Below are 14,056 nucleotides of genomic sequence, written 5' to 3' on the forward strand. Positions count from 1 at the left end.
TCACAGTCTTTCTTGTGTATTGTTTGTGTTTGTCTGAGCTCTGCTGTATTGACAGCACCATCTGTTGCTGTGCTGCTGGAAGATGAGCCGGCTGACTGATAGCGACTTTTAAATTTATTCCCCTTCACTTCAAAGGCACATGTTGTGCGTGCAAAACAATACTGGTACCATTAAACATCAGGATCCGACCTTTTGCAACCTTGAGCGCACAAACAACCCAGATTAATAACAATATTAGACATAAAAGTATATATAAACAACGTAGCTATGGTCTTGAAATTGGGCAGCAGTTTCAATGAAGATGCCAGATGGCAGTATTATTTCCTTTTATTTTACTGTATTGCAAGACATATCAACAAAATCAGTTCCTAAAAAAATAAAATAAAAATTACAATAGATGATGATGAACTTCAGCCCAACAGGACTCAACAGCTGCAGTCTGCAATACAATAGAAGGGGAAATATGTGAATAGTAATAAGATTTATGTGCGACAATGAATGAATTTTATTTTATGCTAAAGGACAGTGCTGAGGCAGAAAAACATTGCTTGACATTTGAAAGAATTCAGTTATTATTACCTATATATTTTTTGATAAAAGCAAGCAATTTAAATAACTCTTTTAAAGGATATTTTAAAGGATATGAAGTAAAGATGGAGCTCCCGTAGGCTCGTGACTGAGGTAATTTGACGCAACATCAACATCATCTTAAACAAATGGAAAAAAAAAATCAAGCTTAAAAATCTAGAAGCTATAATAATAAATATTCAGTACATTTTCACCAACCCACTCCAACTTACGGACAGCTTGAAAAATAAATACATATAGTGTTGATCTCAAAGTGATCCTTAACCCACCAGTTTAGTGTTTTTTCCCTCCTTTCTTTGAGTCAGCAGATTCCTGTTTAGGTTTTGCAGATCTGGCGAAGTGCTAAAGTTTAAGTTAAGGCATACTGTTATTTGACAGAAAAACATTTGTAATAATAAATCCTAGATGAACCTAGACAAAAACATTAATTCCAGCATGTCTAAAAACAGCTCAAGTGGATTTCTACATGAGTCTCTTCATCTATACATGTCTGTCAGATTGTGAATGCAGAGAATGGCTGAAAACAAAGGATACCACCACAAGAGGTCTGTCGTTGAGTATATATCCATTGGTTTCTTTTAAGGCCTTCTCCGCGCTTCTCTCGCTGGGGAGTTCGATGAATGCCTGACCTTTCATCCTCCCCTCTCTCATCAAAACAATACCAAACCTGACGGGAACAAGCACGCTTATACATCAGCACATGTTCATGAAGAACTCGCCTTTATTCATCGCTCCTGAGAACAATGTTTGCTTTTCATTGGCTTTGATAGTGATTCGAGGAGTTGAGGCCTCAGACAAGGGCCTGAGGCATTAGACAGTGGTGCTTACATGTTTCTCTCCTCCTCTGAGGAGATGTCGATATACCGGCCATAGATGAACTTCAGATCCTGTGGAAAAGATTGAGCTGGGTTATATATCTGGTACTAAAGTGAGAATTATGAGCTGTCAGGCTGTTCTAGACACATGCTGATGAAGTGGTATGTGATCTTAAGAATTTGCTATATATAGAATACAAATATATATGGTATATTTGGAGTATACTGTAATGATAAAGAGTAGTGATATCGGTTGCACTTTATTTTACAGTCCTGTTCCGCATGTACATACTATGTACTTATTATAGTTATACCATAACCATATTATTAATAATTATAGTTATACAATAACTGGGTAATAACTAGGTACTGACCCTGAACCTATCCTAAACCTAACCTTAACCCATGTAGTTACCTCATATTACCCAGTTCTTTCTTAGGTAAGATACATAAACGTGTATATATTTATATATATATTTATTTACAAGACTATTATCCAGATACTTACTTTTTCTTTAACTTGCTTTGCAATATTCTTAACGTAAAGCCTGCAGGTTGGTTCTCCGGGTTCGTAATTTTTAAACACAGACATTTTCTTTATCTCTGTAAATGTAAAAGAATCAATAACAAAATAAATCAATACAACAGACATACACAGTCATGTGAAAAGTAAATCTGAAACAAAGTTGTTAAAGGAATGACTGGCTGACTTAAAATAAATACCTGCCAGTAATCACTAGCAAACATCTGAAACATACAAACAGTCATATGACGACAGCCTGGTGTGCTATCAAATATTAATTTCCTCTTTAAAGACTGACTGCATCTTTCTTGTGAACACTCGAAGCTAAATTCTTTAGTAGAGCTTCTCAATTCTATTTGATGTTCGGTGTACTACAAAAAAGAGAGAGTTTTTGCGTGCACAATTTGAGAGTCTTTCACCGTCTCTGGAGAGTCTGCCTCTCTCTAGCTCTCTCCTAGAGATGAACTCCGAGGGGATGTCCTCATCTTCCTCCTTCTCTTCCTCCTGTCTGGGGACCTGAGCGCTTGGGTAGATCTTCCCGAACCCTTCTGAGGCTTCCTGAGCGGAAACCTCCTTCTCTGCCGTGTCTAGGAAGAAGTTGCATAAACATAATTAGAGCGTGTTTTGAACTGTCACGGTGCTCAATTTCAATCTGTTTGTGAAAGGCTGCCTGTTGCAGATTTCAATGATGACAAGTGAAAGGCGGCACCGAAGTCTTGTGTGAACAACACGCATCAAAACGACAAGCCTTTGACTCTTCAAAACAAACTAGAAAGCACAGGATTGTTTTCTTGTCATGCAGAATCAATACCTGTAATCAATAACAAAAGGCACGTAAATTCAGATAAAGTGGAAAATCCAAGCCAGAGGAAAAACAGGCGAGTGTATTAATCTCGGAGGGTGACACTGGTGTGTTTGCGGGGGGTCACGCTCCATGGGGTTTCCTTTCAGGTTCTTTCATAGCGCAGTTGGAGATGTCACCTGGCAGTTGGCAGTAAGCCGTAAGCAAAAGCGTATGAGGAATTATGGGAAGCAGCGAGGCTACACAAATCCTCTGGAAACTTGTCTGACAGATCTATAGTGCCTAAAGTGTACTAGAGCAGGAAGAGCTGATAAGTTCCCTCAGAGAGGTGGATTTCTTTGACGTTTCTCGTCATTTAAACATCAGTAGAAAGCGAGTATAATGAAAATAACTACCGGCCCTGTACTCGGTTTTTTTTTTTATAAAGAGGGTTAGGAAAGCTCTTTGACTTTGAATGGTTTTCATCTCCGTTTTTGGTCATAGACATTAATGGAAAACAAACAGGAAGATAAGTAAACAAAAGACCGGGAATCTCAATTTGAGAGCAGAGGATGACTTTTATTTGCTGTGTCTGCATGTGCCAACATTAAATAATTGCTAAGATGTATTCGCACCGAAAAGTTTAGTGTGCGTTTTATTTAAGAGTTCCGTCATTCATGATTCCTGAATTAGGTTTGCACAACAATATATCAAAATAGAACTGATATCATAATAAGGCTTAGTGCGATTATCAAATTACACAGGCTGCGATTTAATTAAGTAAATATATATGTGCCACCGGTTCAGAGTGAACCACATCATTTACACACGTGTAGTACATGAAACAGTGTCTCAGAACAGCTTGGTTCATTTACTGTGAATAAAGCTGTTCTGAGACGCTGTGAGCTGCATGCGTGGAAATGAACATACAGCGCATTCACTCTGAAACTGCCAGCACATTTGTTTATTTGTTGGCTACCCGTCAAATTAAAAGCTTTAAGGTATGCAGTTGAACAAATTAAGAAGTAAATACTAGTACTGTTTTTTTTATTAGATTTATTAATTTATTTTTTATTTTAAAGTACAATGGTACTATTACAATATAATTATTTTGTTTTGATTTATTTAATAATAAATCACAATAAAATAATTATGTGTGAATGTGGCCTGTGAAAACTCAAGTGGAAAGAGATTTTTTTTTTTTACTGTTAACTTTATGAGTTTATGATTTTGCAAAGAGTAAACACAAGTACATCCACATCATAATTATTTACTCTGAAGAATTTATTTATTTTATTTGTTTTCCATGCAGATGCACTCCCCAACAAAATCACCTAAATTATTCTAGAATTAATCATTCTTTCCAAATAGAGTTATTCAAGTCATCTGGTGAAACTTCCTATACTTGTTCATATTGCAGAAAAACTAAATATTGCTATTTTGACGATTTAATGAGTTTTCTTTCCAGTATCGTGCAGCCTTATCCCGAATAAAGTTTCAGGGTTATCCTGACACAGGGGAGGGTCTCGGCGCCTCATGGTGAGAGCAGCTCGGTCTACTGACAGCCCGATACATTAAATCTTCTCTCCAGCTGAGTCACTATTCTCAGGGCTAATTGCTGTGTTAATTGAGCAGGTCCGCTCAGGATGGATGGGTGAACCTGGGGCGCATTCGGTGATGCAGGCGGATAGATAAATGAATGATGGGATAGAAGGAGTGGCGGGGGACCTGCAGCCTTACCTTCAGTCGCATCTGCAAATTGCCGCTCTTGATTCTGTCCAGGCCCCTCGAGGATGGTGGACGACTCAGCCGATATATGGAACTCAATTTTCTTCTGTCCGAGCATCTGAGGTTGCTCGAACACGTCTGCTGGCTGCAGGGCTGGGCCTGAGGGTCTGAGAGATACAACATTGAGCTTTCAGCAAATCTCTTTGTATTATAAGGTGGTCTTTTGAAACTATAAGGCGTTGCTTAATTTTACTTAATTAATTATAAAGAAGCTTATGGTTGAGTGAAATGTAGCTGACAGTTTACCCGTGGGAATCCGGTTTGGGAATAAACAGGAAGTCTTTTAGTTTGGGTTTCTTTCTCTTGGAAGAAGTCTTTGCTCTCAGCGGTCTTTTGCATGGCTGGTTAACAAGGCCCATCAGTCTGATCATCCTTTGTGGAAGGCAGGGAGAAGAAGTGTGAAGCTATTAAACATGTATGGCTTTTGAAAGCAAGGCAAAATACAGCAATGAAACAAACAAACTGAACACTTTGCAGCTTTTAGCTGCTGCCATTCTGGAGGCTGACAATCTGTCATGAGAAAACATGCCAATGCTGATGATGCATAGTCAAAAATACTATCACATTTATTTTTAGGCATTTAGATTTTAGACATGTAGCAAGCACAATATTTGTTAGTAATCTGTCTGTCTGCAGGGAAAACGCCTATTAAGGCCAGAAAAATTTGGTTTGTTTATTATTGTTGATATTTTGATATTGAACATTTAATTGTACATGCTCATTTCTCATATTTTTACATTTAGGACTCTGGTTAAAATATCAATTTTAGCATTGAATAATACTGTTCAAAAGTTTAGGGTCAGTATGATTTTTAAATGTTTTTGAAAGAAGTCTCATAGTAAAACGAGTAATAGTGTGGAAATGCTACAATTTAAAATAACTTTTCTTTTTTAATATGTTTTAAATTTAATTTATTTATGTGATAAAGCTTAATTTTCAGCATCATTACTTGTCTGATGTCTGATGTACTTGACATTACTAGTTTTAAGTGTCACATGATCCTTCAGAAATCATTATTTTCTGCTCAGGAAACATTTGTTATTATTATCAGTGTTAAAACAGTTGTGCTGCTTAAAATTTCGTGACATAAATGTCTTTACTATCTTGATCAATGTTTTGATCAATTGAATGCATCCTTGCTGAAAAAGATCATGCAGGTTTGCTATTAACATGTTCACAGTTTCTGAGAAACACTGTTGATATTTGAAATGAACCCAAACAAACACACTCTCCCTTCTTTAAATCTCCCTCTTGCTCTCTCTCTCTCTCTCTCCTTCCCCATCATGAGTGTATAGGCCCCCTACTGCTGATTGGCTGTGTGATGTGGTACGTGCTCGGTTCAATCCACTTTCAACAGCGTTTCTCAGAAATCGCTTTAACTTTAACCAACTCTATAGCTATTTGACACATTCAACATACTGTACTATTGATTTTCGAATTCAGTTTGGATACATTTCAGAACACAACTTGCTTGCATACACTGCGCTTCAGACATCATTTTGATTGCACGCATCTACTAATTAATGTCAAACTAATTAAACAACTTGTAAATAAAATAGAAAGATGGAAAGCCGGCTACCTCTCTTTATCTTCCTCATCTCCACTCTCATACTCGGATTCTTCTTCACTGCCCGACGCCCCCTCCTCGTGCTCCGGCAGAGGAGGGTTCTGTGGGGGGAAGGGTGGGGGCATGGGCGGCAGTGGGCCTGGGGGCATCTCAAACTGAAACGGTGCAGATGAGTGGGTTACACCTTTGTGTAGCTCATCAATATTAGCATAGCACTTATATTGATGGGCTTCAGTGAAACGCAAAGCATCAGGGATGAGGTTGACTTTGAATTCAGACTTCAATTTAAGATAAGATAAACATTCACAAAAGCGCATATACCAACTCACCATTGGCGGACGAGGCGTCACCGGGCCGAATGGGCTGGGGAGGTTCATCTTATTCATCAAGTGAAGAACCTGTGGAGGAACATGTTCATCTGATGAAAAAGTGAGTGTGTGTGTGTGTGTGTGTGTTGTATTCACACACCTGGTGCTGCATATTTCTTGGGCACAAACATTAATTGTGACCCTGGCTCCATATGTAACCCAGATTGCTGCATTGGAATATATTTAGGCTCAGTGATGGCTCTAAAACGGAGCTCTGAGCAACAGATTTAATGTGATTAAAACACCAGCCTGTTAGAAGAAAGCTAGCGCCACCAAAAGGCAGGCCAGATTATATCATGCTGTTTCACAAAGTGGTGCGGTGTAGCTTAAGGGAAAATGTTAAATACATCACTCATCCCTCCCACATGAGCGCGATATTAATACCATCAGAATAATTCCCTCCAAATATTGTGGTTTGATGTTTTAGGGACTGGACTTGATTCAGAGAAATCACATTAGTGCCACTCTGAGAGCTGTGAGAACGCTTTCCTATCTTTTTGACCTGATATGACCTAAAAACCTGAAAGAGGGAGAGAGATGCTGGTACACAAGAGGTAATCATATAGATGTGCTTGTTTACACATTCCCAACATGAACTGATAAATAAAACAACAGAAAAAGACAGGGGGAAAAAATACTTTGTTGTCTCTACTCACTTGAACGTAGAACTTGGGTACGCTCAAAAGTGTGTGTGAAATGTTTGTCAAAATTCCACTCGAAGGAGGAGGGTATAAATATTTCAGCGTTGGATTTGTTTGAAATTTCAACCTGCGGGAGGAAAGAAAAAAAGCATACATGAAAAATTGCAAGTCGTTCCAGAAATGCTACCCATGACAAAATCCATGAACATAATGGTGAAGCATAAATATAAGAACAAGGTACAAATATTTGGCTGTGTTTGGTAAATGCCCACGCCTGCATTCAGGAACGGGTGAGCAGCTACCCTTAGTTAGCTACAGTTACAGCTACAAGTTACAAACAAAAAGTAACTTTTTTTTTTTGTGGCCAACATTTTATACCTACATTTTATATTTTATTTACCTACATTTTATATTTTTATGATTACAATCAGGTTATGCCAATTCTGTAAGAATTTACACACTCAAAGTAAGTTTGTACCATCATAACTTTTATTATACCACTACTCACCAATACTGAATATTAATACTGTAGTACTTAATTTAAGGCAATACTTAAAATATTCATAATGATTTTGCTGGTAATATAAAATTAAGCTTTTAATGTATTTAAGTCTCATAAAGTCGCCATTAAACTAATTTAATGATCGTTGCCAGTATGAGAGCAGTAAGATTTTAGCAAGATATTTAATTATAATATTTGTAATAATTACAATAAAAAAAAAAAACTAATTCCATTATGATTATTATTATTTATTAATAAGTTTGAAAATAATAATAAAAATGAAAATTTAAGTGTCTGCTATTAGATATAAATAAATAAATCAATTGTATATACTGTATACATATATATATATATATATATATATATGAAGAGTTCAGATGCAAAAGCATCTTTAAGTGAAATTACTGAACTTAAATATACGAGCTTGATAAAAATGATCATTCTAGAAGAAAATTTCAGATGGCACTTAGAGGCTTTTGCATCTGATCTCTTCATATATATACTGTATGAACATACACTGATGAGCCAAAACATTATGACCAATCACAGGTGAGTCACAAGGGCCAAATTGTTATGGCAAGGCAACTGGGTCAGAGTATCTGTGAAACTGCAAGGCCTGTGGGTTGCTCCTGGTCAGCAGCAGTGGTGAGAATTTACCAACAGTGGTCTGAGGAGGGACAAAGGAGGGACAAACCACAAACCGGCAACAGTGTGTTGGACGCCCATGGCTCATTGATGCACGAGGGCAACGAAGGCTGTCATCGAGTCAACAGAAGGTCTACTGTGGCAGAAGTCACACAAAATTTTAGTGATGGGAGGAATGTGTCACAACACACAGTGCATCACACTCTGCTGCGTAGTCGTAGACCAATCCTATGTGCCTATGATGACCCCTGTCCACCTTCGAAAGCCCCTACAATGGACACGTAAGGGTCTTAACTGGACCTTGGAGCAGTGGAAGAAGGTTGCCTGAACCGTTTTCTTTTACATTAAGTGGACGGCCATGTACATGAGCACGGTTTGTGATGGCACCAGGATGCACTGTGGGACGACGACAAGCCGGTGGAGGGAGTGTGATGATCTGATGATCTGTTCTGCTGGGAAACCCTGGGTACAGCCATTCATGTGGATGTAAATTTGGCACGTGCCACCTCCCTAAACATTGTTGTAGACCAGGTACACCCCTTCATGACAATGGTGGTCTCTGGTGGAAGTGGCCTCTTTCAGCAGGATAATGCATCCTGCCACACTGTACACATTGTTCAGGAATGGTTTGAGGAACATGATGAAGAGCCCTGGCCCACAAATTCCCCTGATCTCAATCCACTTGAGCATCTGTGGGATGTGCTAGACCAACAAGTTCAATCCACAGCAGCTCCAGCTTGCAACCTACTGGACTTGAAGAATCTGCTGCTAACGTCTTGGTGCCAGATAACACAGAACACACTGTTGGGTCATGTAGAGTCCATGGCTCAGCGGGTCAGCGCTGTTTTGGCAGCACGCAGAAGACCAACAGCATATTAGGCAGGTGGTCATAATGTTTTGGCTCATCTGTGTGTATGTGTATACATATATATATATATATATATATATATATATATATAACAAACACACACACACATATATATACTGTATATTTATTACAAACACATACACACCATCATTTTAAAAAAGCATATTTAAAATGTAAAAAGTAACATAGATACTGTGAAAAGAAAGTGCTACCCACAACTCCAACTCCAAGATCCAACTTTGTAACGTACTTTCCCTCGCAAGCCAAATGCTTTGAATGTCAAGACTCTTTCAAGTTGAATTTGATTGCATGTTCTATCATGGAAACGGTCTGCACCTCATTCAGAGCATCACAGCACTGAAAAACACGCTTTTCAAGCCACCCTGGTCTGTGCACGAGCTGCTCTGGTGGAATTAAATAAATAAAAATCTGTCACAGCTCCGCTCGTTAAGTGAGGGTGAAGTGCAGGCTCCTTGTGCAAAATTATATCTTAGCCCACGGTCTCTTTATCAAAGGCCACCTGGTGCTACCACATGGCAAGAGCAGACGGGCTGTCACCGCAGAACAGACACTCTGAGACATGGGCCTGTAATTGGACATGAGACGGATGGTGACAACCACTCGCCAACTTCCTCTCTCCCTCTTTCTCTATTCGCTATGGGCACTTCCTACAGGATTACCAGGGCCTGAACTACTGACACCAGGTACGGGATGTCAGCCGAGAGCGTTAGCCTGTCTCAAATCTCCAGTGACATCATAAACACAGTGACACAGTGAGATCGCGAATGTGAGAGGAAGTCAATGTGCTGATCAAACAAACACAGACACGCATGTGTACACCTACCCCAGACTGGGAGCAATGCTGTTGTCCATCATAGGAACATTGTGTTGTTGTTGTTGTTGTTGTTGTTTTTCTTTCTTCCCCTTTTCAGCTTTAGCACCAGCACCACTGAAACAGAAGGAAAACTATTATGGGGGGCGTTTTATTATAAATATAAGCAGTGTTGGGGGTAAGGCATTACAACTAACGCAAGCTACAAAATCAGATTATTTTAAGTAACTAGTGAAGTAACACTACTTTTACATTTACAACAAAATATCTAAATCACTTTTTCAAATAAGTAACACGGGTTACTTTGTTTTCCCATTTATTGACTGACACCTCTCCTGTCCCCATGTTAAGAGAAATTGGAAGCAAGTGCAGAGGCGTTGTGTGCACTGTGTGAACATGATGGTTATTATGGATCTACTAAATGTGAGAATGTATTTATCTCTATGCATCTCATTTGCATAAACAGATTCAGTATTCCTCAAAATGAATAAAAGTAGTGAAATGCAAAATCAGAATACGCAAACCTGCAATAATTAAATGTAAATAAAACAAATATACTTTATGCATTTAATCTCACTTGATGAATCAATGTTTTTGCTGCTGACATTCAATAATCCAATTCAAGCATGCCAATCAGTAAATATGGCTTTAGATAAACATCACATTTGTGTTTTATTTTTTTGTTTTTCCTATTTTTCTGCAACACAGAATGGTAGCACAGCTGAAAGGTTTGTCAGGCATGAATTTCATTCATCATTTCATTCAGTCTGATTTGCTGAAAATAGAACTTTTAGTTTTTATTATTATTATTACAAAACAAACAAGCAAACCCAGCCCAGGTGAGGAAAAAGTCATGCTAAAGTATAAAAAGTAACACAATTATTTACTTTTTTAGGGAGTAATGAAATATTGTGATGTATTGGACTTTTCCCCAACACTGAATATAAGGGTGTTTCTTCAAATATGGACTATTTTTGATCATGTGAACTTGTAGAAAATAAACTATCTTAAAACATATGTGTCATAAAAACTAGTTTAACTTGTCTACTAACGATGTTCAGCAGTGTATGTACATGCATTATGGGGAAATTTTAATTTTTCCTGAAACAACATGAAAATTTCCACATCATTTCTAATTATGAATTGTGTTTAATATGATTAGCCTATGTGTTGGAAATGATATTTTTAACATTTTTAAAATAAAATAGCAGACTATTATGTCTTGCTAAGGCTAATTTCATAGCTATAATTTTATGTATTCTTAGATCCTATAAATATTTTCACTATTGCTGTTATTTTTGGCATAAAAAAAACCCAGATTGATTAGAAATGACACACAACAAAAATATTTAACCTATATTTACCTCAATTTTTTTCTTCACACACTACAATTCTCATTTTACATTAAATAAACTGACAATTTTGTCGCAACTTTTAATAAAACTTTATTGACAAAATTGTTGGTCAGAAATTAAATGATGTGTAGTTTTGTAAACAATGTATATAATCTTTGTGAATATTATCAATGTTTTTAAAATATGTAAGTCAATTGACTTTTTCCTGAGACAAGGATCATGCAAATCTCTTCAAAAAAGGCATTTGAAAAGTAGCCAAAATAAATGATTTAAACCATGAACAAATAAATTCCAAGAGAGTTTTAATGTGAACTATATATAACTAAATTAAATATGCTTGTTTAAATCAACCCCTGTCACATAAAAGTGCCCATATTTGAAGAAGCATCCATAAACACACAGTAATGATAAAATATAGAAATGGACAGTTAGCAAATCAGAGACAGTGTGTATTAGAGGAGGGAAGGAATAGGAATAGCTGAAAGTCTATTGTTATGATTGATTTTGCCATTTACCTGTTAGACACAGGTGGGTCTTTCAAAACACTGGCATTGTCTTGATCTTTAGCAAACTCAACCACTAGTGTGTGACCAAGGATTCTCAGCTGATGAAGTCTGTTTAGCGCCTGTGGGTGGAGAAAAGCAATTTGGATTACTAACATGTCGAAGCCATCTCTTAAACCACAAGAGGAGCATGTGTATTTTAATTTTACCTTAGAGGCTGAGGTCTGACTGCTGAAAGTTGCAAATGCCATATGCTTCTGCAGACGACAATACAATCAGGTCAGCTGTATTTATTCATTGCATCATTTACCCACAGCAATTTGCAACTTTTGTACTTCCAAATCTTACGACTTACTAGTGGTCCCTTCTCTGACAGCGCTCTTACGGAGGAGGCACCAAAATATTTCAGAAGATCCTCTTTCTCATCTCTGTTGAATTCTCTGGGAAGATGCCGTACGATGAGGGTTTTGCTTTTCTTTGTTTGAACGTCGGCCTCGTCCGTCTCTGCCATGATTCTACATTCAAAGACAAACAATTAAGTCCATTAGTAACTTTGTTAGTTCATGATGCAAATGGCATGTGCGTCTTTAAAGCGAGCAGAGGGTAAAAAAGCATGTTTTCATTGTAGTTTAGTGAGCCAAAACAAAGACTTGCTGCATTATAAAAGTTACAAGTCACCTTAATTTTGATTTCATGTCCACAGCTTTCCCTTACATTGCACACCAAATTAATGTTTTTAACATCAATATAAATGCAATAATGTGCATGATACATTTTACCAAATGAATGTTCCCAATCTAAAATAAATAATAATAAATGTTTGCAACAAATGACAATTTTTTTTTTTTTTTTCTTGAAAAGCCATTATTTTATGGCAATTATGCTAATTTCCCACACCACATGCCAATACTACAACAGCTACATATATCAATCTTGCCCAGACTCATTAAAAATAGCTGGACTGTATAAAATCTCAACATTATAATATAAAAAAATAAGTATCATTATTTTTTGCATTGGAATAATAATAATAACATGTTTTCACATTAACGAGAACTTGCGAGGGACATAAATAAATACTGTTCATAATAATTGGCTTCAAACTGGATTCATCAAGACAGTTATTACCTTCATTATTATATATTATTAGTATATTAAGTACATATAAAAATTAAATAGAATGCATGGGTTAATGCATTTTAGTTCGTTTCAATACTATGACAGAGCAAACTTTCTGCATAATCCTGCAGCGTGTCTGTCCGGAACTGAAGCTAAGCATCTATTGTTGTTCAGGGGGAATGAAGTCCTGGAAACACAGTATCTGCACAGGCTAAAGAGGACTATTCTTATATCTGACCCTTATCAAAGACTGAAGGATACGTTGAATTTGCATTGAAGGAGTGGCAGGCTTAAGATTTTGTTCGTAAGTAACGTTAAACAGTTTAAAAATTAGCAAAAGCAAGTTGAGAGGTTTTGTTGTGAAGCGAGCCTGACAAAACATTAGCAGCAAGAAAACTCGAGTACAGATAAACGACCGTTTATGGTTAAAATAAAAATGAATAAATAAAGCATTGCGCTTCTAAAGAAATATAGAGCAGCATAAAGATAGTAGCAGCTAAATGATACAGTGATGGGTTAAGAGCGAGAGATATGAGACACACATACCCGGTTCAAATTCACCCTCTTCCGCACTAAGTTTGTGGGCGTGTCTAGTGAGGTCAAGGAAATCGGATACCTGATTGGTTGTTTGCGGGCCATTTCCTTCACTGATTGGTGCGCAATGGACATCAATCACAAACGGTCAACTTCCAGAAAATTCTTCTCTTTTTTTGGCCAGGAGATGGCACTGCTGATAACGGAATTAATCAGGATCAGCATTTTAGTCAGCATGTATTCAGTAAAGAGGTGCTTTAAAGGTAAAGACTATATTAAATGAGCTGTTTGATTTATGTATTCATTTAATTAGTAAAAAATGTAGTATTGTTTGTAAAGTTGCAAGATATATTTTTCTAATAATGTTGGTAACTGGATTGAATGGTTGAGCTTTGAATGCGGTCAACGTGTATTCGTGTCAGTGTGCCAAACACAAGCTGACTTTTATGAGTGCTAATGGCTTCACTCTACTGGTCTTTCTCTGTAATGCTCATACTATGTGGAGATCAGACAAATGTGTGTATGGCTGGCATATAACCAAGCCAAATCTTTGCCTCCCTTCTTCCTTCCTAGTCATACTGCCCCTCTGTCTCCTGAGTCCTACTTATTCAGAATTTTTTTTCCATG

At 37.3% G+C, this 14,056-nt stretch overlaps 1 protein-coding gene across 2 annotated transcripts; it reads right to left on the bottom strand.

The window, feature by feature from the left end:
* Positions 1–309: 309 nt before the first annotated feature.
* On the bottom strand, positions 310–13,490 carry rnpc3 (RNA-binding region (RNP1, RRM) containing 3). 2 transcript variants are annotated; one of them, XM_079862703.1, is made up of 16 exons: positions 13,442–13,490; positions 12,132–12,291; positions 11,986–12,033; positions 11,789–11,898; positions 9,931–10,035; positions 7,087–7,198; positions 6,392–6,460; positions 6,075–6,217; positions 4,742–4,867; positions 4,448–4,602; positions 2,346–2,513; positions 1,912–2,006; positions 1,417–1,475; positions 1,123–1,255; positions 858–930; positions 310–439 (listed from the first exon to the last, which is right to left on the bottom strand). In XM_079862703.1, the coding sequence occupies exons 2-15, from the start codon at positions 12,285–12,287 to the stop codon at positions 862–864; spliced, it is 1,548 nt and encodes a 515-aa protein (XP_079718829.1). In that variant the 5' UTR covers positions 12,288–12,291; positions 13,442–13,490; the 3' UTR covers positions 310–439; positions 858–861. The 2 variants fall into 2 exon arrangements, with proteins under 2 accessions (XP_079718829.1, XP_079718828.1); XM_079862702.1 differs by having other exon boundaries at positions 310–707; positions 13,442–13,478.
* Positions 13,491–14,056: the final 566 nt, after the last annotated feature.

This window comes from Squalius cephalus (assembly GCF_949319135.1).
Source record: "Squalius cephalus genome assembly, chromosome: 25".
Lineage (NCBI taxonomy): Eukaryota > Metazoa > Chordata > Actinopteri > Cypriniformes > Leuciscidae > Squalius > Squalius cephalus.